Source organism: Amphiura filiformis, chromosome 12 (genome assembly GCF_039555335.1).
Source record: "Amphiura filiformis chromosome 12, Afil_fr2py, whole genome shotgun sequence".
In the NCBI taxonomy this organism is placed as follows: domain Eukaryota; kingdom Metazoa; phylum Echinodermata; class Ophiuroidea; order Amphilepidida; family Amphiuridae; genus Amphiura; species Amphiura filiformis.
In genome coordinates, this window is record NC_092639.1 from 24,020,579 (window position 1) to 24,045,322 (window position 24,744).

The 24,744-nt window shown below is 35.0% G+C and overlaps 1 protein-coding gene across 1 annotated transcript in view; it reads right to left on the bottom strand.

Annotated features, from left to right (window-relative positions):
* The window catches only part of LOC140166718 (uncharacterized), a 341,892-nt gene that overhangs the window by 24,173 nt on the left and 292,975 nt on the right, over positions 1-24,744 (bottom strand). The window contains exons 8-13 of the mRNA XM_072190217.1: positions 22,776-22,926; positions 9,686-9,797; positions 8,489-8,673; positions 6,626-6,670; positions 2,264-2,548; positions 1,548-1,718 (exon numbers count right to left, since the gene is read on the bottom strand). Coding sequence (XP_072046318.1) covers positions 1,548-1,718; positions 2,264-2,548; positions 6,626-6,670; positions 8,489-8,673; positions 9,686-9,797; positions 22,776-22,926 — 949 coding nt within the window. The remainder of the gene's footprint in view (positions 1-1,547; positions 1,719-2,263; positions 2,549-6,625; positions 6,671-8,488; positions 8,674-9,685; positions 9,798-22,775; positions 22,927-24,744) is intronic.

Consider the following 24,744-nt stretch of genomic DNA (forward strand, 5'->3'; position numbering starts at 1 on the left):
ACAACATCAGAGGTCCAAATGTAAAGTCTTATGGGATTTACCGATTATCATTAAATCATCACAAGTTGATTAAAAATTGATCTAGTTCTTTGGCCAAAATCAATCACTCATCAACTGGCAAATGTTCATTTCACCTGGTATGGTTTGATAATTTCTAGCCTTTTAATTACACTGACAACACAGTATTCCACTGGGAGAATGCAATGCCGGTGTTTGTGTGTCATTCATAGAGGGGAATATAGCGTACCTCTGGATTATGTCACCATGCCCCCAATGCGCCTTAATTTCTAGTTAGTGCTGTTTGCGATATACATGTACGGTACATTTCATTGTGAACAATGTACCGATTACATACACTACGGGCACACAACTAATTTGGTCCCCAATGCATGGCAATCCTACTGATTTGCAATAGCATTACCAATGATGCTATATGGAGTCCTAGTCAAATTCTGTGATTGACAGTGTGTCTCATTTCTCTATTCCACAATGGTATTTCTTGGTTAGCTGTTGAAAAGCTAATGAACTCTGCATCTGGGGTTCAGCATCTCAGCATGTTGAATGGGCATATTTTGGAGGGGAAAAGGTGATATGCAATTCATTTTATGCAATGTTAGCTATTTAATTTGTTACTGTACTTGTTCATCACGCAAAAAGCAAAAGTTCATTTATTCTGAGTGTATAAACAGACTGTGATCATCAAACTAAGTTGTCATCCATGCAAGAAACTGTTGTGCTGCAGTACAACATTTTACATCAACTCGTATGTGATGTGATGTGACCTGATCCACTCAAGCCAAAGGTAAGGATTTAGACAAAATAGAGACGAAAAAATGACAATATTTGTCATTATAAGCACATCACTTTGATGCTTATCACGGAAGGTTCTCAACTAAATTCTCTTTAAGCACCACTATCCATAAGAGCGGAGCACTGCATAGTTTTTCTACACAGGTGGTGTCCATGGGCCCACCTGAAGGCCTTAGGTGGGGTTCAGAAAGCTAAGGGCAGTGCCCCCCCCCCCCAAACTGGATTTTAGCCTTTTTAATATGGCTTGGGATGGACATGATTTCTTGATTAATCAAGATACAATTTTTTCCCTAAATACTAGATGCCATGCACTATTTGGAATGCGCCAAAAGTGGTGCTTGCACCGCCAGTTGAGGATTCCCCGATGTAAGGATTTTGGCAATGGGTTAAATGGTGTTGAAATGGTGTCAAAATGTCCTCCTTTGGCCTGAGTGGATCAGGCCATGTCACATAATACTATAGTTAAACCTTGCCTGTTGTGTAATGAACAATACGAGTTATAATAGCTGGGCTTAGGAACTAACATTGTAAAAATGGTTTTAGCTCCCTCTTTATTTTCTATCCCAGTAGTTTTAACAAACAGATGAATTCCATGCAATGTACTGAAATAGATTTTGCATGTACACACCTAAACTATTCATTGAAGAGGATATCGAGTATTTTAAAGATATAATCTGTCTGCATGTGTTATTCATCTGTTTGTAACAATCAAGATCCCATAAATGACCAATACTCACTAAAAAACACAAGGCGCTTCTTCTTGCGGCGTCTATGTGATATACATATTGCTATAATGCTAAGTATAAGTGCTAGTAGTAGAAAACATAGGCCTGCAATAATGCCTGCTATGATGCCAGGAGGACCTCCAAATTCTGCTCCCGTAGGCTTGGGAGCAAACATGGATATATCTGCAAGAGAAAAATGAAGTTGGTAATAAAATAAACATTTCAAATCAAAACTGTTCATTAAAAATACTTTGTGGTTTAGAATATGACATTGAGAATCTAGGTAATCAGAGCCCATGTTACATAAGTAAGAAGTTTTGATTTTTGTTATCATGACTGTTGTTTGCGGATGGCTTGAGTTGTGTATAAAATTAGAAAGATATAAAGGCAGAGTAATGATGAATGGGTGAAAAGAAGGATTACAGCTGATTTTCAAGGTTTCCTATGTTGAGGGTTTGCTACTACTACAGTCATCGCATATGGTTGCTGGTCTCTCAATTACAACTAGCAGACCGCCTAACATGTCTTCCGTATTTCGTATGATGACCTCTCTTCGGTAGTAAATAATTATTTTGTAACTGGTATTTCTCACATGACATCACTGTGGTCATAAGATGAATTTACCTTCAATAATTTTCTGTGATGAACTCACTTGGGTAGTAAACAATTATTTTGTAACTGGTATTTCTTACATGACTTCACCGTGGTCACAAGATTGGCATTCTTACCTCCTGTATTTTCTGTGATGACCTCACTTGGGTCACTGAAGGCAGCAGGGGTAAAAGCAAAGACACGGAACTGATATGTAGTATTGGGCTGCAACCCCGACAACAGCAACTTTCTCTGCTTTGCATCTATCTGATCATCAAGGACCAGCCATGGTCCGTCGATGCGATATTCCACTGCATAGTGTTCCACTAGATTGGAGAATTGGACCGGTGCTCCCCACGTCAGCACTAACCCTTCCTTTGTTATGCTTAAGGTTACGTTGTGTGGAGGTGATGGAATCATACCTGAGTTAGGATAGAAAAGATATTAGGTGTGAGTAAAAAGTTGAAAATTTACATATGTAACAAATCCATCAATTCATATAACAAATGAATGTTCTCTTTTCTAATCTAAGAAAAGGCAACTGGCTGAAGCAGAGGGTGAGGGTCTAGATCCTACAGGAGCAGGAGGCATGGTACTTTGAACAAATAACATTCTGCCCTACCACAATAAAACTAACATATTGATAGTTTCACAATAATCTCAATTTAAACTCAATTTTGGCAAAATATTTGATTCAATTTAAGAACCCCATTTGTTATTTGAAAAGTTGAGATTTTAAACATAATTATTTGCAGGAGAAGCTTACATATGATGGATTGATGATTGAAATATGAATTTCTTATTAATGCTTTCTTCTAGAGAAGCTAAAGAAATATGAGTTGGAATCTTGGGCCTATAATCGGTGCCACTCACTTTCCTCACTTGGTAAGAGCCCTGACTAAAGGGTCCCAGGTTCATATCCTCATCAGGGATGATGTCTTCCTTGGCCATCTTTCAGGGAAGAATTAATTACCATCAATGTATTCCAATTTCCATTTTATTCATTATTTTGGGATATATTGCAGCATAATGCTTCTCCTACAAGGCACAAGTACAAATAAATTTGCTACAAAGGCAGGGTTTCATGGCAAAATAGAGTGTGGGTAGTTAACAAATTTATATAACATTTAATTTTGATACAAAAAAATTAATTACTTTATTTGACAAAAATTTGGACACATAATTTAAGAGCTTCAATGAATATATGGAAAAGTAAGTGGAAAAAACTGAAGCTACATATTATATTACATTTGTCTGCAGTATACAGCAACCTGCTCTGTATATTAGATGATATCTGTCACTGAATTGCCATTTGTCTGTTGTATACAGCAACCTGCTATGTATATTAAATGGTATCTGTCACTGAAGCTATTCTAAATTGCCATTTGTCTGCCGTATACAGCAACCTGCTATGTATATTAGATGGTATCTGTCACTGAAGCTGTTCTAAATTGCCATTTGTCTGTATTATACAGCAACCTGCTATGTATATGAGATGGTATCTGTCACTGAAGCTATTCTAAATTGCCATTTGTCTGTTGTATACAGCAACCTGCTATGTATATTAGATGGTATCTGTCACTGAAGCTATTCTAAATTGCCATTTGTCTGCCGTATACAGCAACCTGCTATGTATATTAGATGGTATCTGTCACTGAAGCTGTTCTAAATTGCCATTTGTCTGTTGTATACAGCAACCTGCTATGTATATTAAATGGTATCTGTCACTGAAGCTATTCTAAATTGCCATTTGTCTGCCGTATACAGCAACCTGCTATGTATAATATATTAGATGGTATCTGTCACTGAAGCTGTTCTAAATTGCCCTTTGTCTGTATTATACAGCAACCTGCTATGTATATGAGATGGTATCTGTCACTGAAGCTGTTCTAAATTGCCCTTTGTCTGTTGTATACAGCAACCTGCTATGTATATTAGATGATATCTGTCACTGAAGCTATTCTAAATTGCCATTTGTCTGTAGTATACAGCAACCTGCTATGTATATTAGATGATATCTGTCACTGAAGCTATTCTAAATTGCCATTTGTCTGTATTATACAGCAACCTGCTATGTATATTAGATGGTATATGTCACTGAAGCTATTCTAAATTCCATTTGTCTGTAGTATACAGCAACCTGCTATGTATACACTGCAAAAAGTGCGTTTAGGAATTAAACACTTTTCTAAACACTATCTTGCACCACATTTTTAAACATGTTTAAATGCTACACATGTTTAGGAATTTGATGGGCTGTGTTTAGGAAATTTGACATTGGTGTTTAGGAATCAAACATGTTTAGAAACGTGGTGCAAGAAAAGTGTTTTATTCCTAAAAACCAATGTCAAATTCCAAAACATCATGTGTTAAATGCTAAACACATACCCATCAAATTCCTAAACATGTGTAGCATTTAAACATGTTTAAAAACATGGTGCAAGATAGTGTTTAGAAAAGTGTTTAATTCCTAAACACACTTTTGCAGTCTTGTCTGCACACCCCCATCACGTCAAGTGCCCCGAGATGGAGAGGTTAGTAGCTATATATCAGGGCTGGCTGCCACTATAGGGTTTAGGAATCAAGCATGTTTAGAAATGTGGTGCAAGAAAAGTGTTTAATTCCTAAACACGCTTTTTGCAGTGTATTAGATGGTATCTGTCACTGAAGCTATTCTAAATTGCCATTTGTCTGTAGTATACAGCAACCTGCTATGTATTTTGGATGGTATCTGTCACTGAAGCTATTCTAAATTGCCTATGTACATCACTTTGTATTCAAGCTCATAAATCAAATTTGATATGAATCACACTATTCATTTACCATCATAAATTGCAATTGATACAATAATTTGATGGTAAAATTAAGAATGATTGCATGAGACTACATAGACAATTTATTTGTCTGCTAGTCATATCAATGATAGGGTACAAAATGTAATGAATCAAAATATTAATGATATGCTATCAATCTTCTATATTATACAAAATATGCCAATGGTAGAGAAATTTAAGGAAATATACTTTTTCTTTAACATGCATTGAAGGAGAACATGATGAAAGAATGGAGTGCATAAGCTTTAAATATAAAGGAGGGAAGATAAAGTTCTAAATTCATACATTAAAAAGACAGGGCCAGTGAATATTGGTCAGTCCCTTAATGCAAGTTTTCATAGACTGCCCAATCTTAAGTATGGATTGATTGTGTTATCACAGCAATATGTGACATTGCTGGAAGATCTAATCCCATGCTAATAAATGTCTCACACATTAACTTTAAGTCAGACAAAATCAGATTCACAAAATAACTTGGGTATGTTAGACACTAAAATAAATTTCCAAATTATTCAGAGTTATTAGCTGTGCATTGGGTATATGAGTGTGAATCAAATTATGCAATTGGTTGATCAACAATCATGACAACAAGATGGTTGACACATTGGTCATGGAGCACGTAAAGGGGAAGAGACTTTACCTCTTCTACACAGTGCTTGATGATGATCATCGTGTAATTGGAACTCTGAAGAATTAGGTCATTTATTTTTGTATTCATGGAACTTGTGCAATTGCAGATAATTGTAACAACTATTGCAATTCTTTTAGAATTGCAATGCAACTGGATCTACACAAGGGCCATCTTTTTGTTTATTTGCCAAGTTGAAGTTACTCTGCGACTCTTGCAGTTAATTGGATAGATGCTCTTCAAAATGAACGCTATACTTACGATATTTACAAATATATACTAGCAAGCAAATCAGTTATAATACGCAAACATGCAAACAAGTTTTGATCCCAGATTCCATTAATAAGCTCTCATATCAATCATGCAGTTAAGAGGTTACACTTTACTCTGATGAATACATGCATGTTAACAGTGCTCATGCAAAACTAAATAATTTAAATGTTGTTATGTGTGTTCAGACTATCACATGACTAGGTTATCACATGACTAGCAGTTAAACCCATATTCTGCAGGGTGAATCTGGAAAACATCGAAACAAAGCTACTGGTGCAAATGGTTCAAAGACTGGAAAGTTGGCAGTAACACCAAATCATTAGGTGACACTATGAACATGTTAACTTGAGATTTAGTTTACTTTTCCCCAATGTAAGTCAGAACTGTAGTTTAACAAAAAATATTAGACCTGGGCACATTTATAGCTTCTTATCAATATCATTTTTAAAATCATTGTGTATCAACATTAATGCATGCAGATAACAATTTTTAAAGAACTACGGTACATAACTTAAAATAAAGGCATGCAAATTGTGCAAATGAACAATGTCACCACAAAACTCTTCATCACCCGAGTGAATGAAACAATATTGACCCAGGAAAGAAAGGAAACGTGTTGAAGCTAGAACAAAATATTAAAATTATCAGGAAAGACAATGTTGAAGCGTGTCAACACAGAGAGGCATGCAGAAGATGGAACTATTTTTTTTGTCTAACTACATATCTAGGCAAGACACAAATTGATGTGAATAGGCCATACTAACCCAAGTATGGTGGGAATAAAGTTCTCCCTGCTTCATCAGTAGGTGGGGGGGTGACACAAAGTCATATGGGTCTGCACAGACCAGACAAATAAGAAGATAACAAAATAACATCTATTTAGTACATGTTTAACTTGATAAACTCGTCAATAATTTGAGCAATGAACAATCTCTGAATTTTGCATCAATGAAAATATTATTGTATCACACATACTGGACCTTCCTCTTACTAGGCTAGAGCTCTTGTGGTTGTGCTACTACAGAAAGTGAAAAATATCAAGATAAAAGCAAACTCTAGGACTGAGAAAATAACAAATGGGAGCTCTTATAAATCCCATTATATGCATTCATTTTTATATAGAGTAGGGTGAACTGAGAACCCATCACTCGCTCCTCTGTGATCATGGGAAAACTGTGGATGCTTATAATGCTTCACTATTTAGTTTTGTTTTCACAAATGAACCAATGACTCAACTATATAGGCATGGTTGTACTCTGTGTTTGTTTGAATGAGGTTTTACTGTTTCGAATAATAAACTTCACTGGCACAAATAGGTCATATATAGTAAAATCCTAAAATGATATTGCCAAAATGGAGAGTCAGTTTTGTGGGGCTGAAATTTACAGACATTTGAATTGTAAACAAAATTTGGTTGAACTGTACAATCTACATAACATTTCCTGATAATAATGATGATGAAGGGTCACTTTCAAATATCCCAATTAGTTGCGCTCACTCTAACCCTAAAAGGCAATATCATAGCTGCTAATTAGCCTTATTAATTAGCAACGATAATTGCAGCTATTATAAAGATGTCATTGACCTACAAGCAGACTACAAGGCAACAGTACTGGTTTTTGACCAGATAGAAAGGTAAAAATGCAGATGTAAACTAAACGTTTCTCTTACCACCTGTAGGTACCTGGTTGAATTCATCTGTAAATCAAATTCCAATCTAATATTTGACTAAATTTGTTTTAAAAAGAGCATTTTTGAGTCTTATCACTAAAATCTACAGAACCCTTATCTACCTATCATCAGTATTACCCACCATATCCAGCATCAACTAACTTTAGCACATTGATACAGGTCTGGGTTAAAATGTATTTTAAAAATTGCTAATCTGCAAACATGCAGCTGTTATGCTAATTACATATGTTCCTCGTGTGCTTCTGGGATGTGATGACACATCTATTCCATAAACATGTCTTATTAAGCAAGTTAATTATTTTGGCCCAGAATTCTTGCCTTAGTTTTATAAATTCACAAATGATATGCTCTATTTTTCCACAACCTGAGCTGCAGGCAATAGTTTGTTTTTGCTGTGTGTGTCAATGAGAAAACAAAATACACATCAGTCGTGAATTTGCCATCAGGAACTTCTTTTTTGATAGTAAGCAATGTTAAGTCATTGAAATCATGCTGTATCTGAATGTTTAGATTAACCAAAATCCTGACAATGTTTCCACGCCATATTTGATCATCATTTGAACATTAAAATCAACTCAGTACAGTGTTTCTCAACAATTGCTTCGTTGAGATTTTTTAACAAATCGTAGTCAGTATACAACATAATTTCAACATGGCACATATTGAAATCATGCCATGTTGTGCCAACATAGTTTTACACATCGATAAAGTGTGTTGAGCAGTGCTAGTGTTGCATGCCCCAGTGGTTTGAATTCTCTTAGCACACCGCTTGCAGCATGTTATGTGTTAATATCTGGTATATAAATAGCAGCAATACATTCAGGGGTGTTATTAATATGTCATCATCAGCCCATTATTGCGAAAATGAATTAATACTAGTCATCACGAACATTTTTGTTTTCTCATCAAACAGATTACAATCTCGCAAAACCCACCTCTTGTGGTAGCGAGCTTCACATCGCTTGCCATGCTATCTCCAAGTTGATTTGTTGCAATGACGGCAAATTCGTAGGTAGTACTAGCTTCTAGGTTATATAGTAGCATTTGAGTGACTTCTTCAGGGATGTTCCCCATGCTTGTCCAACCACTCTCATCTCGACCATGGTCACGAGTGCGGTATCTATAACAAATCATAGACAATTTGAGTTAACATGTTATGTCGGGCAGCTCAAACGGGGTTCAGTTTTTGTACCTATTGAATCATGAAGTAAAATTTGATCACGTTTGCTGTATATAGGATCCAAAATTCACTAAATCTTGAAACTAGCTATCTAGTGTAACCAACGGATGTTGATGGATATTATGTAACCTAGGGATGGTTGGCGGGTGTCAGGCTAAGTTTTCCTTCAAATTGGTGCGAAATATTCCGTTTTGTGCACCCTTGGGAACTGCCAGGCTGGTTACGTGTCCTAAACATCTAAATTTTTTATTGGGTTTGAAGATTTCGATGCTTGCGAAACTGATACTTCAATACTTTGTTCATTTTCATGAAATCTGTTTCAGGGTCAGTCTAGCATGTCAGCTCTTATAAATCACTACATCTTGCCGGGTCAGTACCTTATTTATTAAAGCTATCGTTGGGTTCATCACATAGTGACGCATTGTAAGGAAAACTGGAAAGTGGATTTCGGAGAAAATGCTGATTTGTAATAAGGTTTTGTTGTTGTGTTTTTGCACTAATTTGTGATGCACTTTTCCATAAATAGGAATTGTGCATCACATAGTGGTGTATCATGACACGATACGCCACATGTGGTGCACTTAAAAAAAAAAGTGTATCACATATTGGCATATCGTGGCGCAATACATCACTTTGTGATGCACTTTTTCATGTTTTCAACACTTAGGAAAAATTTTCAAACATTTTTATTCCTATTTACGAAAAAAGTGCATCACCATGTGGTAAACTTTTTCTACATTCTTTACTGTTTTCTTACCATACACCAATTTAATTATCTAATTACAAATCAATTACTGAATTTTCATCTTTGGGACTTGGCGTAATTGAAGAGGATGATATTTAAAACCTATACATGTATACCTAAAATTGTAAAAATGACCAAAAATCATCATACATCACTATGTGATGAACCCGACGAAATACCTTTGCGGTTGAAAGATATGACACTTACCTGATGGTGTACGTTTGCAAGAATCCCCCATTATAAGCTGGTTGCCAGGAGATATGCACTGAGGTAATATGTGTTACTACGGTTACATTATAGGGCGCATGGGGTGACGTTGCTGAAATAAATAAAAAACATCAACATTAAAACTTCTACTCCCGAATTGATCAAATGTGACCAAATTGCAATTACTCTCCGCATATCACACTGATGTTAACTAGTAATGTTGCTCCTCATCAATTTGCAAATGAATGTTGACTTTGGCATTATTAGGTCAGATCTAATTCTGATGTGAGTGCACTGATTTACTCTATCTCCTAAAGTACAATTTATAGTGGGGGTCTAGTTTTGTGAGTTCGACATCTTTAATATAACTGATTTCTTGTGCTAAAAGGATGTAACTTCCAATGAAGTTGCTTTCTATTTATCAAGCATTAAACTCCAACATCTCTTGGATACGATCCTTGGAATGTACATACATACATGCACCAATATGTAAAAACATACATGCACATCTAAAAATCCCTAACACTTTGAAACTTAAAATTTTTGTAATAATTTTTGTAATGACTTTTAAGTCACCCCTTGGAAAAGGAACACAAACATATACCCACACACGCAACCCCTACATGTGCAAATCCCACACAGAACTGTCAAAATATCACAAAAAAACAAGCACCTCCCTCTCCTCCCCTTCCTAGAAACAAAAAAAAAAAACCAAAGTTAATATCGTACATTGACTAGCCATCAGCCACATTGATAAGTAATGTTATTGAGCATGCCAGCCTATGGCACATACTTGTGATACATGAATAGTACACAAGAGGGAATCAATTCTGACACAGAAGACACAATCTATAATACGCTCTACATACACACACCAATACACATTTCACTACGGCATTGCTGTACAAAATCTAGGGAGAAATATGTGCTTTTTGACAAAAATGTCAAAGTTTAACTTCAGAAATTCTGAGCTGCACCTGTTTAGATCTAAATGAATACATTTTTTTGTATTGATTCACATTGCAGTCATGATTTTGTTAAATCCGACTACATTTTATAAAATTGTTGTCAATTTGGAATTCGTCTTCGTCAGGAGAGGATTAATCATACATACCCGAACACTAAAGATAGCTACCGAAACTTGATGACTTGTTCCGATATCCAATTTGGATTTCACGTTAACACCTTCAAATTGACACATTTTGTTTTAATGATATGCCGTTTTTTGACAATGTATGTTGATTGATTTACCTCTTCCACCCAGGTAACTCTTCACTTTTACATAACAGTTATACAAGATAATGGTATTCAGACAGCTGCCTCCTGCAATTTAGCCTCATTTATCAACTTGTTTTGTCTTTTTTTAACCATTTGTCACCAGTGTCAAATTTTCTCCCAATGTTCTAAATGAGATAGTTGGCATGTTTGTACTCATTGTTAGATTACACCATGTCATATGGTCTAATACTCAAGCACAAGATCCTTCAGGAGGAAAATAATCAGATTTCTGCTTTATATGTAGTACAGTGGAAATTGGCAAAATAAACCATGTGAGTGCTCCATCCTTAGGAGGAGATTTGGATCCTGTATATAGACTATAGAAAGCCCCACTTGTTGACTCAGAGTTACAGTTAGTGTCAGTGTCATAAAGAATATAATCCATCTTTACCCAAGAAAGTCCATTAACTATTTAAATGCTTCAGCACTGATTATATTAAGGACATGGCCTAACCATAGACGCTTCTAAATAGGTGTTATCCGTTTTCAGATTTCTGATGGATTTAAGAACTTTGGTTTTACACAGATACATAGTTACTTTTTACAAAAATTAAGCCCTGATATTCCTATAATCTACACATTGACATAAGCCTTTTATTTCAAGGCATCCTACAATATTAAACACGGCAGCCTACAATATTAAACACGGCAGCAGCCATGACACACACAGCTGCCTATGCTACTATCTATATGGAAATTATACATTTGATTTGGACTTAGTAGAATTACTAATTTATCTGGGGCGATATTTCCTGAATTGTTCACCTCCTTCCAAATCAGAGCACCAACTGATCAACATATATGCAATCACAAGATTAGGTATGGAGATACAAGGCAGTGGGCCTTTTTAAGTCCTTGGTTCTGCATAACATTGTTTTCGATTTTGTTTAGTTTCCCTATCATTAAATTCACAGTATTACAGTACTAAATCATTTGAGCTCATTTGAGCCCAACATTGAGCACACTAAAGCAGATTGGGGCAATGTCAAACAGAAAATTGCATAAGGTTCTTTCTTCCATCATAAGGACATATATCCCTAAATACACTTCTAGTGCCCGTTTCTATTCATCGTTATGTATTCTTCTCCCGTGCATTATTTTCGCGAACTACCCTTCACAGCCCAAATTATATAAACCTGCGCGCTAAACACTGCATTATCTAACACCTGCACGCTAAACAATAGATTCTAGATAATACGTACGCCAAATACTAGAAATACTACTTTCACATAACCATAAAGTAGAGTTAGGTGGCGCTTTAGACACAGAGATCACATAACTATATAATTGTCTGTTCGATATATATACCAACAAAAAAGTACGAATATACATTCTGTGGTGTTAAAATGGTATAGTTACAAACGGTGTTCTATAATAGTGTACAATTACCGAATAGGGTGCAACTCGCTAGACTTGAGTCCAGTCCTCGTTTACGGAGTTTAGGATTAGGGTTTAGGGTTGGGATAGGGCAGTCTTGTAATAAGACTAGTAGAGTTGCACCCTTGCAAATATCATTGTCATAAATTATGATTAATGACCTCAAATAAATCAAACATCAAATGAGAATAATCGAGCTTCTATTAATTAAAAAGGGCCAAAAACAGGTGGATCATAATTATACAAGATGACACCATTGCAAAATATTCAGCATTTTACAAATGAAATACATGTAGGCCTATATCTAAAATAACATAGCCGGGCACGGGAAACACACACTAGCGCATAATATCATGATCATGCTTTATAATACCATAAGCCTTCAAACACATGTGTTTGAAGGCCTATGATAATACTGAACAAATTGTTAAATCCCAATGTCGTGTGTTTAATATAAGTAGTTCAAATTATAGAGCTATAAAGTCCAGTTGATATTCACCGTAGTACTAGTCTGACATCTAAATCGATCGTTTCCAACTGGTTCAGTGCTCTCTGTGTTCGAAACCACGATATTAAATGATCACAACATAAAGTCAAGTCAATTAAACCATGCGTGAATAAGTTACCTAAGTATGACGTATGGCGCGATCGATACCATTGATTACAGGGATTGATTTTCTTTACCAGTTAAATGCTACGTAGCTGGTCAATGTCCTGACGGTGTTTTTAAAATGTAAGATATTTTCCCTAATATTAAAACTAATATAATGAATGCAGCAATTAATATTGCCTATTGTTTTAATAGGCCTACACTCAAAGTGTATGACGGATAATGTACTGTGCAAATGCATTCGTCAAGATAATTGCACTTGCCATGGAGTTATTGCATTTAGCTTTACGAGCCTATCGGCTCTCAAGCTAAATGCAATAACTCCATGGCAAGTGCAATTATCTTGACGAATGCATTGCACTCAGTTCATTATCCTTATCATAGAATGTAGTGATTGTTAAATACCCAAGACACCTAAAAACACACTGGTAAAAAGTGCAACATTATCTTTAATTCAACACTTTGAATCTATACATGATACAATGTGTATGGATTATACACAAATAAGCCCAAGCAAGGACTACATGCTATTGTTAACACTTGTTGCTTCAGAAAATCCACACAGATATTTAAATGATGATGTATAGTTTATGAGAAAGTAATACAAGTTGGAATTTGTTACTATCTAAATTTAAGACAGCCTCTATTGCCCATATCACAAAATGACTTAAACTTTCCACATGCGTCATTATATAACACAATCTACAGACACTCCCTAGATTCCCATCCCTCAAGCTGGACATTAACAAGAATTCTCATTAAAAGGAAAAGTTGTACCTGTTTAAATAGTGATATTTGCCAAGTTTCTCAATTAAAGTGACTGACATGTTCAGAAATGCATCCTGGGCAAATTCAAGTCAGTCATCAAAATTGTTCTGAATCTCCTCATTTTGCTAAACTTGATAAAGCTTCTAAAGTGGCATACGATGACGGTATATGAACAATATCACACATAGAATGTCGGTGAAGTCATGTACACAAAGTGTAACTTGCAAGCACAGATTGGTTAGACTTAGTTTGATAAAGGCGTCAAAAGGGGATAATATTGACACCCAAAGGCTTATCTATTTGAGGTATCATATACAATAATCTTACCAGCATGTCAAAGAAGGGTGCGTCTTATATTTCTAATGTAACATATCAAGTTACAACCTTCTTCATGTTAAGTCGACAACCTAGTGTCAACCAAGACAAAGGACTGTATGGAATTAGCACATGTAGTGCACAATACCACCTTTTATTATAAGACTACTCCACTGTAAATTTCCTTGAGGCAATATTTGTAGAGAAACTTGCCTACAGCAAATGCTATCTTTGGTAGATAGCATTCCATAGAACTAAGATTTGTTTTTCAAGGCAGATTTGGTTAAAAAACATCTTGGAATTCTCATTCACATATTAAGAATGACAGAAGCATGAGAGAACTGAGAAAAAAAGCTTTCAAATAAAAAAGTGGAATCTGTTGCTTGACTCTGATGATTACAGACTTCTAAATAGATTCAAAAGCATACCCATAGGCTGACAATTTTTGGATCTATTTTTGAAGACTCAATGAATTGCCTTCATTGTAAGTGATCTCAAAATTATATAGGCAATTGGGGAATTAAGTCACACATGTGGATGTGGTAAATCCAAATTATTAGACTTTAAGTATAAGTTAAATCTTATTGGACAGAACCTATTTCACTTGACAGACGTGACATATCTGTAAACTGCACCAAATAAGATGTTCCATGATTCAGAATGGGGTATAAGACATCGCTTCTTGGAGACACTTTACTTTCTCAGACAGCCCCATATGTTACATCTTTGGATCACTTTGGTCTGACTTTCAACAAATGAAGTCATAAATGTTGGGAACCTTGTGTGCAGGGTAAATAAAATCAAAATGCAGAGCCACCAAAATATTGCTTGTTTTTTTATGTGAAAATAAAGTAAAAACACCATTGTGTGCACTGTTTCTATGCCCATAAAAATATGTATTGACACTGATTGTGTTACTATACTTTGTGAACAATAGATAATATAACATGGCTCCAAAATGGGACAATATGAAATTTCGGCAACAAATCATGAACCTTGTATGCAGAAGCCATAAAACATCTGTGACAAAACACTCCATTTTCTTCATTTTTTAATGACTTTTTAAGGATATTGCACCTCATATTGACTCTTTTGTGTGCACTATTGGTGGGATAAATAGTTTATACAATCACATTGACCCTAAAATATGTGGGAAAATGCTTTGGGGATTAAGAGATAAATGTTGACAAATGGTATCACAGCTTTCTGTTCATATTAAAGTTTAACTTCCTTGTATTTGAGAGAATTGAGTTAACTGATGAATCACGTTTATGTGTTATTTCCTGAACCTGAATAAAACATGTTACCCAGTGAGCTAGTGCAACCGGCAGGTTTGTTTTGCATACCTGCATACTGCATATTTTTAGAGTTTCTTAGTGGCGAGTATATAAAATATATTAAAGCAAACAAGCAATGTATTGTATCATTTGTTCTCAACCTATAAATTAAACAGGAACTAACTATACTGATGAGTCCCTTTAGAATTGAATAACAAAAAGGGGTCACCTTTTATCAAATGTTTTCTATTTATGAATTACATGGCACCATTGTAGGCAAAAAATCAACGTTTTGCTTCTCGTACCTCCCTCTGAGATTTGTGAGATATGCCAGCTTTTTTAAATTTTTTAATTATTTTGGAATGCTTTAGGTCTGCTTTAGGAAGGCTTCGTACATTTTTTGCAGTACTCTAAGGGATTTATCCCTCATAATCTCATATTTTGAAAAAGATAAGAAAAGGGGCTTGCTTATGCTCCTTTCCTTAAGACTGTTGGAAAAGACTGAAACTACTAACAATGCAAATTTTACAATGAAAAACAAAAAACCCTACCTCATTTATAGTTCATGAACACTCATTCATATAAAAAATAAATTACCATACCACGCTCCTGTGTTCCCTATTAATAGGCCTATGATACTAACTTTTCCTCTGGTTAATTATACCCCTCCCCCCCTTTACCCCTTCACCAAATGTTAGGGCTCAGGTTACTGCTAGATTTTGAATACAAACTATATTTCGAATAAATCTGGATTTCATAGTATGTCCCATCATTCAGTGTGACATTCCAACTTATACCTGTACCAGGGTATAAAAAGCATAGACCATCCAAAGATAGGCATTATGGGATATGATATCACTAATCTACATAAACAATGTGTATTTTGTTGTGTTCCAATATCTGTGGTTTTGAATATTTGCCAAGGAGGCAAGGACAGACATGTGCTAAATAAAATAGTTTATGTTAAGGTGATGCTGACTGAATCATTTTAGACTGATCGTTTTTCCAAATTGAGACACAGACACCCAGAAAATTAATTCACACTCGTGACACAGAGCATTGTACAGTCATCCAATCTAATTAGCATATCTCACAAATTTTGCGATGTCTGCCCAAGGATCAAACAAAAGTGTTTATATCATGTGTTTATATTTTGTTTACGATATGCCCAATCATGCAACATTTGATGCTTACAACTCGGCGAACTCGCCACAAAGAAACTCTAAAAATATGCAGTATGCAGGTATGCAAAACGAACCTGCCCCTAGTGCAACAATATTCTGCAACAATATTTAAAATTGGAAGAAAAAAAAATCCACCTGAGAATCAAACCCAGGATCTTTGGTTTACAAAACCTTTGCTCTCAACATGTCAAACAAGCTTCACAATATAGGCGCATATCATTTGACATAAGCATTAGGCCACTAACTCTTTCTACTCCTATTATGAAGTTGGTTGCCCACATTAGTTATAAGCTGTATTTCTTAAGTGAAAAAGGGTGCAAATCCAAAGTGAGTTTTTTTCACAAGAAAGGAAAGTTTGGTAACACCTTTTTATCTAAACACAAAAGACTACAAATCAACATAGTTATAATACCGCTCCTTCATTTGTCAAATATTCTATTCAATAAACTGATATTGGCAAATTGTTGATGAATGTAGTCAATTTATTTATTTGAGTCCACTAACTCGAATTAGTTCCATGTAATGAATTCCAGGTTATGCAAGTTCAAATCTTATTTATTACTAAAGATTGGAATCCTTTGTAACCTGTGTTCATTGTGCATGACTGAAAATGCTGATAATATTCAAACAGTATATGTTTATTGGTTGACAAATGCCTATATATTAAAACTTTACAAATGAGATCTAATTAAATCACATCAAAATTGATTTGATTTGACATATAATTAGCAATTCATAAGTGTTGAAAAGACCTTTCATAGATTTCAAGTTTCAAAATGTGTATACTCAGTACCAAATTAATCCAAAGATGACATCAAAATTGATTTTATTATCAAAGTGTGGTGCCAGAGGATGATTTAAGCACTTCCCAACATTCCACTATGTTACTTGTGGTTAGCATAGCTGTGTGAGCGAACATGACACCACTACTCGCCCACTGCATATAGACGTACTGCACGTGCATGGTTTAATTTGAATTTGTACAGTTATATTTATATAAAAAACGCTGTGAAGATGCTGGTCGATTTCACACTTTATGTTATCTACAGAAGGTGTGAATTATACTTTAAACACACATCACTTTTGTTCTGAAATCGAGTAAGTAATAATGACACACACACAATTCTAAAACAACATCTTTTGCACAGAGTTCAATGGGATTTGAAAAGTAAAGTGGCAGTTGAAACTCTAGTGATAACACTTTTGCAGTGCATGATGGGGCTTCCTTAAATCATCCTCTGGTGTGGTGCATATATTGTTTGTTACCTCATGCATGTATGTCAAAATACTTTGCCTTATATCATTTGACAATACTGCCATCAAATGATAAGTTTCTCAACATTTCTTCACTATTATTAGATCTTATGTTACTTTGTTTTCTTTTTCAAATTAATTTTGACATGTTTGTGAACCGTATGTTGTGTCTAAACTTCCAAGACAAGCCGGATTTTAGGTCCTCTATCAGAGTATGTCCATGTGAAATTACACAAAAATTAATGTTTCTTTGTCTCGGTGCTTCTACACTAGTGTTCCTGTAATGTGCCAGTGTTTGTCTATGTGTCAGTGTTTCTATGTGCCAGTGTTTAGTTGTGTCTAAACCGCAAGACAAGTCAGGTTCTGTGTCTTCTAGTGTCAGTATATGTCCCTGTGAATATTTATAAAATTAAATCTCACACAACAACAAAATGAATGCTTCTATGTGCTATTGTATGATGCATTTGCTTCTTTCCTTAAACTTAAATTGCATTTTCCCTAGTCCAATTGATTACTGTAACAATTCCAAATGCTTATAATATTGGAGGAAATTCCAGTTTCCATACTATGAAATGGTTCAACATTTCAGGACCTCCTCTTCAATATGGGTTTCTCTAAAATTATGACAAGATATTAATGAAAAATGTGAGTGTCAGTGAACATGTAGATTTTACATTTCCTCTTTATATTATTCATTAAGTGTGATACAGCCTCGGGATCTATTCTATGAATATTCATCATTGGCTACAATATCCCTATTCAAATCATACACAAGTTTTACAAACCATGTTATATTGTATATTACATTGGAAAATCTTTTTATAATAGATAAGTATAATATATCAGGCCATTATAGCTGTTTAAGACCTGCATGCAACACTCTACAATCAGAAAACTGACAAGGCCTTGCTATAGAAGAACTATTTATTACATACTTTGGATTCTCCATCATTTTTATTCACAGGAACTACACTCAACTTTCCATCATATAGAAAGGTGTTGGTTTGAACACCTAGTTAATATATGTACCATTTTCCAGAGGGCATAACTGATTACGATAATTGACGTATATTGTCAAAACTTCCAAGTACCATAAAAATTCCCAAATTGATCCAACCAACGTTAAATTTCACTCAAATCATTCTTCATTGTTTCTGTAATATATTTGAGGTAATTTATATTACTAATTGTGCATTAAAATTGGATTGTTACACTAACACCTCCAGCGATCCATTAATCTTTTTACGAAATCTGTTCTGTTTAAGTAATGATTTATCATCAATTAAGTGAATGAATATTTTTGTCTGGGATACACTGTATGAAGCTTGGGTGCATTGCCCTACACTTTTCAAGTTCCTCTCTTCACCTCTCAAAGGCTTGGTTCAATCATCTCCATATAAATATACATAATAATGAACTTAACTCCTACCACTTGGGTATCATATCTCATACCTAAGATTTGTATCAGGATTGTGCAAGTATACTGGTAAATGGTTGTATCTGAACTGTGGTGAAAGGGATGAGAGTATCAGGTTGGTGCCACATGGCCTATACAATTAATGCATCCAATATATCATGCATTTCTGTTAAAGAGAACCACCTGACAACAGGATGGTTTAAGTATTTCTTCTTTATCATTCACCTGTAACCTTCACTTTCAAACCAACACACAAAGCAGGCAGAATAAATATTATGAATGGGCCTAATAAATAATGATTACAATGTGTGTCACATTTGAGCACCGGTATTTCAGAGTATGTGTACGCGCAAATTTAGCATGAAATTCTCAAAAAAACTAAATGTACTGACACTAAAATGTAACCGTTTTAGATAATGTTAATATTGTTTATCTCGATAAGTTTTCATTATCGCGATCACGATAATGGCATAAATAAATAAATAAATAAATTTCGGAATTTATATAGCGCTTTTTCCAGAGGATTCAAAGCGCTGTAATTTCGCTATGGTGAATCATCACAATCAGATCGCATCAACTAGGCTAGTTGCAGCCGAACCTGGGGCAAACCTATCCGCACTTAGATTGTAACATCCACCCATTTTCTGCAGCTCCCCAAATTCCATTGGGTGAAGGAAGTTTTTGATAACGAAACAACTAATCACCGATTTTGAAAGCAGGAGGAAACCGGAGATCCCGGAGAAAACCTGCGAGAGCGACCATGGATCGGGATAAAAAAAGTGCACATGAGTCCTTGGGCCGTGCCGGGGCTTGAACCCGGGACCTCAGTGGTGCAAAGCGAGAGAACTACCGCTGCGCTAACTCGCCCTCGCATGACAGGCAGCGATATTTTGATAAAAATGTGTCTTCTAAAATATGAAATTTGCCACATTAAAAGTGAATGGTCAACCAAATTTGCCTGTCTAAAATATCGCAGATCAGCAGCTTTAAACCGCAGATTAAGTGCATGTGTAAATGCAATGAACTGAACACCAATTCATATATATAATTCATAAAACTTGACATAAAGAACAGCTCATAAAAGAACCTTTTTTCACATTTGTTAAAGGAAAAATAAAGTGATAAATGTTGCTTATATATCATGATAAAGGAAAAAGTGCAAATCAACATGCCTAGGCCACATAAAATTATCTTTTACTCTTATAGTATGTTAAGCTTAATTTACTTCTTTTCCCCATTTTAAATCCACATTATTTCTTAATTTTGGCAAGTATGATCATTTTCAGTTTTGCTCAATGAGATCCAATAGCTTATTTTTTACAACTGGACACCTTGCCCAACACATATCTCAATTGCCAATCTGCTCCCCTGATCTGCTCACTTGTCATTTCAGTCTCATTTCTAACAAAATTAGGAATATAGGGTTATGATCCATAATTAGAATGAGAGATGGTTAGCATTATATTAAGATAAGATAAGCTTTCTATAATGATACAAGAATTGTTCATAAAAAGGTCAAATTTTACACTTTGTGAAAGAATGAACAAATCCATCACTATTGAGGCTAGCGAAAATTTGGTAACATTGACAAAATCCTGGAACCAGTCAACATATGCATTTAAGCATACAGCAAGAATTGAAGTAAAGAAAGTTTGCTTTAAGATGCTTGAGAAATTTGAGAAAACATTTGGGATTTTAATTATAAAAAGGTTTGACATTCTGAAGTTGAAATTTGTTAACTTTTGAAAAAGAAATGTCATTTATTGAAATGTTCAGCAAGGGTTTTTTAACAAGGTGTGTATTTTAAAAGATGTGATTGAAAGTTAATAAAAACAATTTCTTGATTAAAACAAGATATTGATTTGAGGCTGTCATGAAGCTGCCTATAATGTCAAGTGATACTGGTTGCTATGTTGTACTTTGAGAGCTTAGCTGTGCACAGGTTGGCAGGTGTGGCAAACCAACATGTTGAATCCGATGCTTGCAAATAGCTCGGATGTTATCTGAATACTGCCGTCTTTTATCAAATCATCCCAGAAGTTATATACACGCAGGCTGCCTGTAACATTGTAAGGTATATAGGCAGCCGGGTTAAGCAAGCTTGCACCATTTTGCGAAACAATGTTGTTAATTGATTTACTTGTTATACCCTGTAAATCCCTGTAATTCTTAATTAGGATTCATTGCAGTTTTTTAAGGAACAAATTTCATGAAATTGAGTGGGATTTTAATAACATCCATAATTTTAATTTGATGATTTGAAAAATATTGAGCCTTTCACGCCAGAACAGAGCATTTTTTTATCAATTGTTATTATATATTTTCTATGATGTTTTGGTACACCCATTGCATAACACAAGAAAGCAATAATTTCAAGAACTTCAAGAAATTAAGCTTCAGATTATGAACAAACTTCACCAAGACATCCCATAACAAGAAACTGATAGTCAGTAAGGCAGTGTACAGATGTTCACGATCATCCTTTTCTCCCATTCCATTTTCTGAATGACCTCAAGAACTACTGAACCGTTACTATGCATATGAATGCATTTTGTATACAATTCTACACCTGGCCAATAATATGGAATATTTAAAAAATGCATGAAGGAGATTTTGGTCATCAGAGAAAACTTGTGTAGGTAGGCATACAGTCACTTCCAAGTTGTTATTGAACTTATTGATTTATAGGATAATCAGTGTTTTTTAATGGCCGAGGTGAGGCAACAACTTCACAGGTTACTTCTAGTTATCTGTAAAATATTGTGCATCTGCACAGTATACATTATACTGCATAACACTTTAGAGTGTCAAAACTATTACAATCAGGGTTGGCAAAATACCTTTCAGCCATATGTGAGGAAAGTGTCAAATCACAGTGAAATTTTTTTTCAAAAATCCTTCTAATTTGGCTACCAAATTGCAAATGTTTTAATCCAGATTTTCCATAAAATTATTGAACTTTTGAGAGGCAGTCCTTATTAACAATTTTAATACACCTGGGAGCTGCCATCTAGAAATCTGTGGATGTAAATGGTAGGCCAAGGTGGAACTCAACATAAAGAGCATGTTTTTCTTATCAGTTGAAATGAAACACTCCTGAGAGCAAAAAGTGTCAGAATGCCAGGCCATGTTACATGTAGTGTGCAGACCACAAGTACAAAGATGTATTTTTCGCAAGTAGACGTTCAGTCGCTTGATTCTGTCAAGTATATTTAGGGGCATTAATTAGCCTCACCCATCTCACACCCTTCCTGCTATACTTACATTCCACAATAAGTTGTGTGCTGGTGACAATGGTAGCTATCTCATTTGTAGCCCTGCATTCATATATTTAGGGGCATTAGCCTCACCCATCTCACACCCATTCCTGCTATACTTACATTCCACAATAAGTTGTGTGCTGGTGACAATGGCAGCTATCTCATTTGTAGCCCTGCATTCATATATTGAGGGGCATTAGCCTCACCCATCTCACACCATTCCTGCTATACTTACATTCCACAATAAGTTGTGTGCTGGTGACAATGGTAGCTATCTCATTTGTAGCCCTGCATTCATATATTTAGGGCATTAGCCTCACCCATCTCACACCCATTCCTGCTATACTTACATTCCACAATAAGTTGTGTGCTGGTGACAATGGTAGCTATCTCATTTGTAGCTCTGCATTCATAGATACCATGGTCAGATTTGACCAGTGATCTAATGGTCAGTGATGTCCTGGTAGCAGTTGACCTGTATTGAGCAATCTCACCACCAATCTGAAAAAAGCAAGAACAAAGAAAACTTGATTACTATTCTCGTTGAAATCATGCAGATCAGAATTGAAGATGCCGTACCAATTTGTTTTCTTCAGACAAACATATTTCCTGAAACAAAACGTTAATTCAATTTCATTATTACAGAAATGAAAATGACTTCCTTAATCAAAATTGTATTTCCTGAAAATCAGATATGTCTTGAAGATAAAATATAATTCTAGTACATCAAGGTTAGGCAGGTGTTTTGTGTTTCAATTTCCTCTGGAAATGAAGGTACCATATTGACTTTCGACCTATTATGCAAGTAGGACATTTAAATAATTCTATTATCTAAGTATTTTTCTAAACAATTCTAAATTTGGGCAAAAAGTTATCAATCTGTACAACTCTGTGGGTAGTTCTTTGTAGTAGTGTGCACATGTGATGATATATTTTTTTAAATTGTTTTTGAATAACTATAGAAAACCTACCGCTCCTTAACACTTACCATTACCATAACCCCTAACCTCTGCCTAATCACAGGATGTGGTAGAGTTAAGTCATGGTAAGCTTATAACAAAGTCATGTGTGCAGTACTAGCCATAAGATTACAAAAGATTTTCTCAGTTTTTCAAGATGAGAAGATATTATAAAATTACCAAGCTGATTATGGTACTAAAACTACAATTTTGATATGAAAGTAATCATGGATTTTAATCTTTTGACCATCATGCATAAATAGAAACAGGTGATTTCAATTTCATATAATCTCAACGCATGATTACCAATAAACCCAAGCATTTCCATTGATAGCGATTTTTCAGATTTAATCTTCCACCCACTGGTGATGCAGTGTTTGATAATCCATCATTGAATTCCTCTGAAACCTTAAATAAACCAATCTTGGAGAAATTTAATCATTATTCCTCCAGGACACTCTGTGTAAATACTCCTCAGTCTGTTTAGTAAGTCATTTCTGGGCAGGTTGGATCTAATCTGACAAATCCCTCTACTTGTATTGGGCTGGCATTATTTCAAGGTCGAACCCACTGACTTATCTTACTGATAACTCTTGTTGTGGAAAGTCACATCTGATCGCGGCATTATGACATGGGCTGACATCAAACCTGCCTTGGATTGCACAAATCATGTTGCTAATGCTAATAGATTATTGCAGTATGTCAAACACATGCTCATATCAAGGTTCTACTATGACCATGTCTACAAGGCTACCATGACTGCTATAAATCACTTCACATGAAGAAATTTGATGATTAAAAACCAAATCAATTTAGCTCATAGCTAACATCCATGAAAGAGGGTAAACAAAGTCATGATTAAATGAAAAATGTTTCATTCAAAAGACAATCTTCATTTTATCATGATATCATACAAATGATTATCTTACATTGTTATCTTCAGTAAAATAACACCATTCAGCACAGTATGTTTTTAATTCAACTGCTTTGAGAAAATGAAATTGCTATCTTCAGTAGATATCACACTATTTAATTTTGAAATTGAAAGACTGTCAAAAAATATATTTTAATCTCCAGTAGATAGCACACTATATTTTCTTCATAAGTTGAACAACTATAGTCAGAAACTGAAATTGTTAACTTCAGTAGCTAGCACACTACACTATGTATTTTATTCACAAATTGAATGGCTCTTAGTCTTATTAGATAAATTGCTATCTTCAGTAGACTGAACACTACATGTACATGTATTTTATTCACAATTTGAAATGAAATCTTCAGTAGATAGCAGACTATACATTTTCTTCACAAGTTGAAATGAAATTGCTATTTTGGTAGACAGCACACAATGCATTTGCTT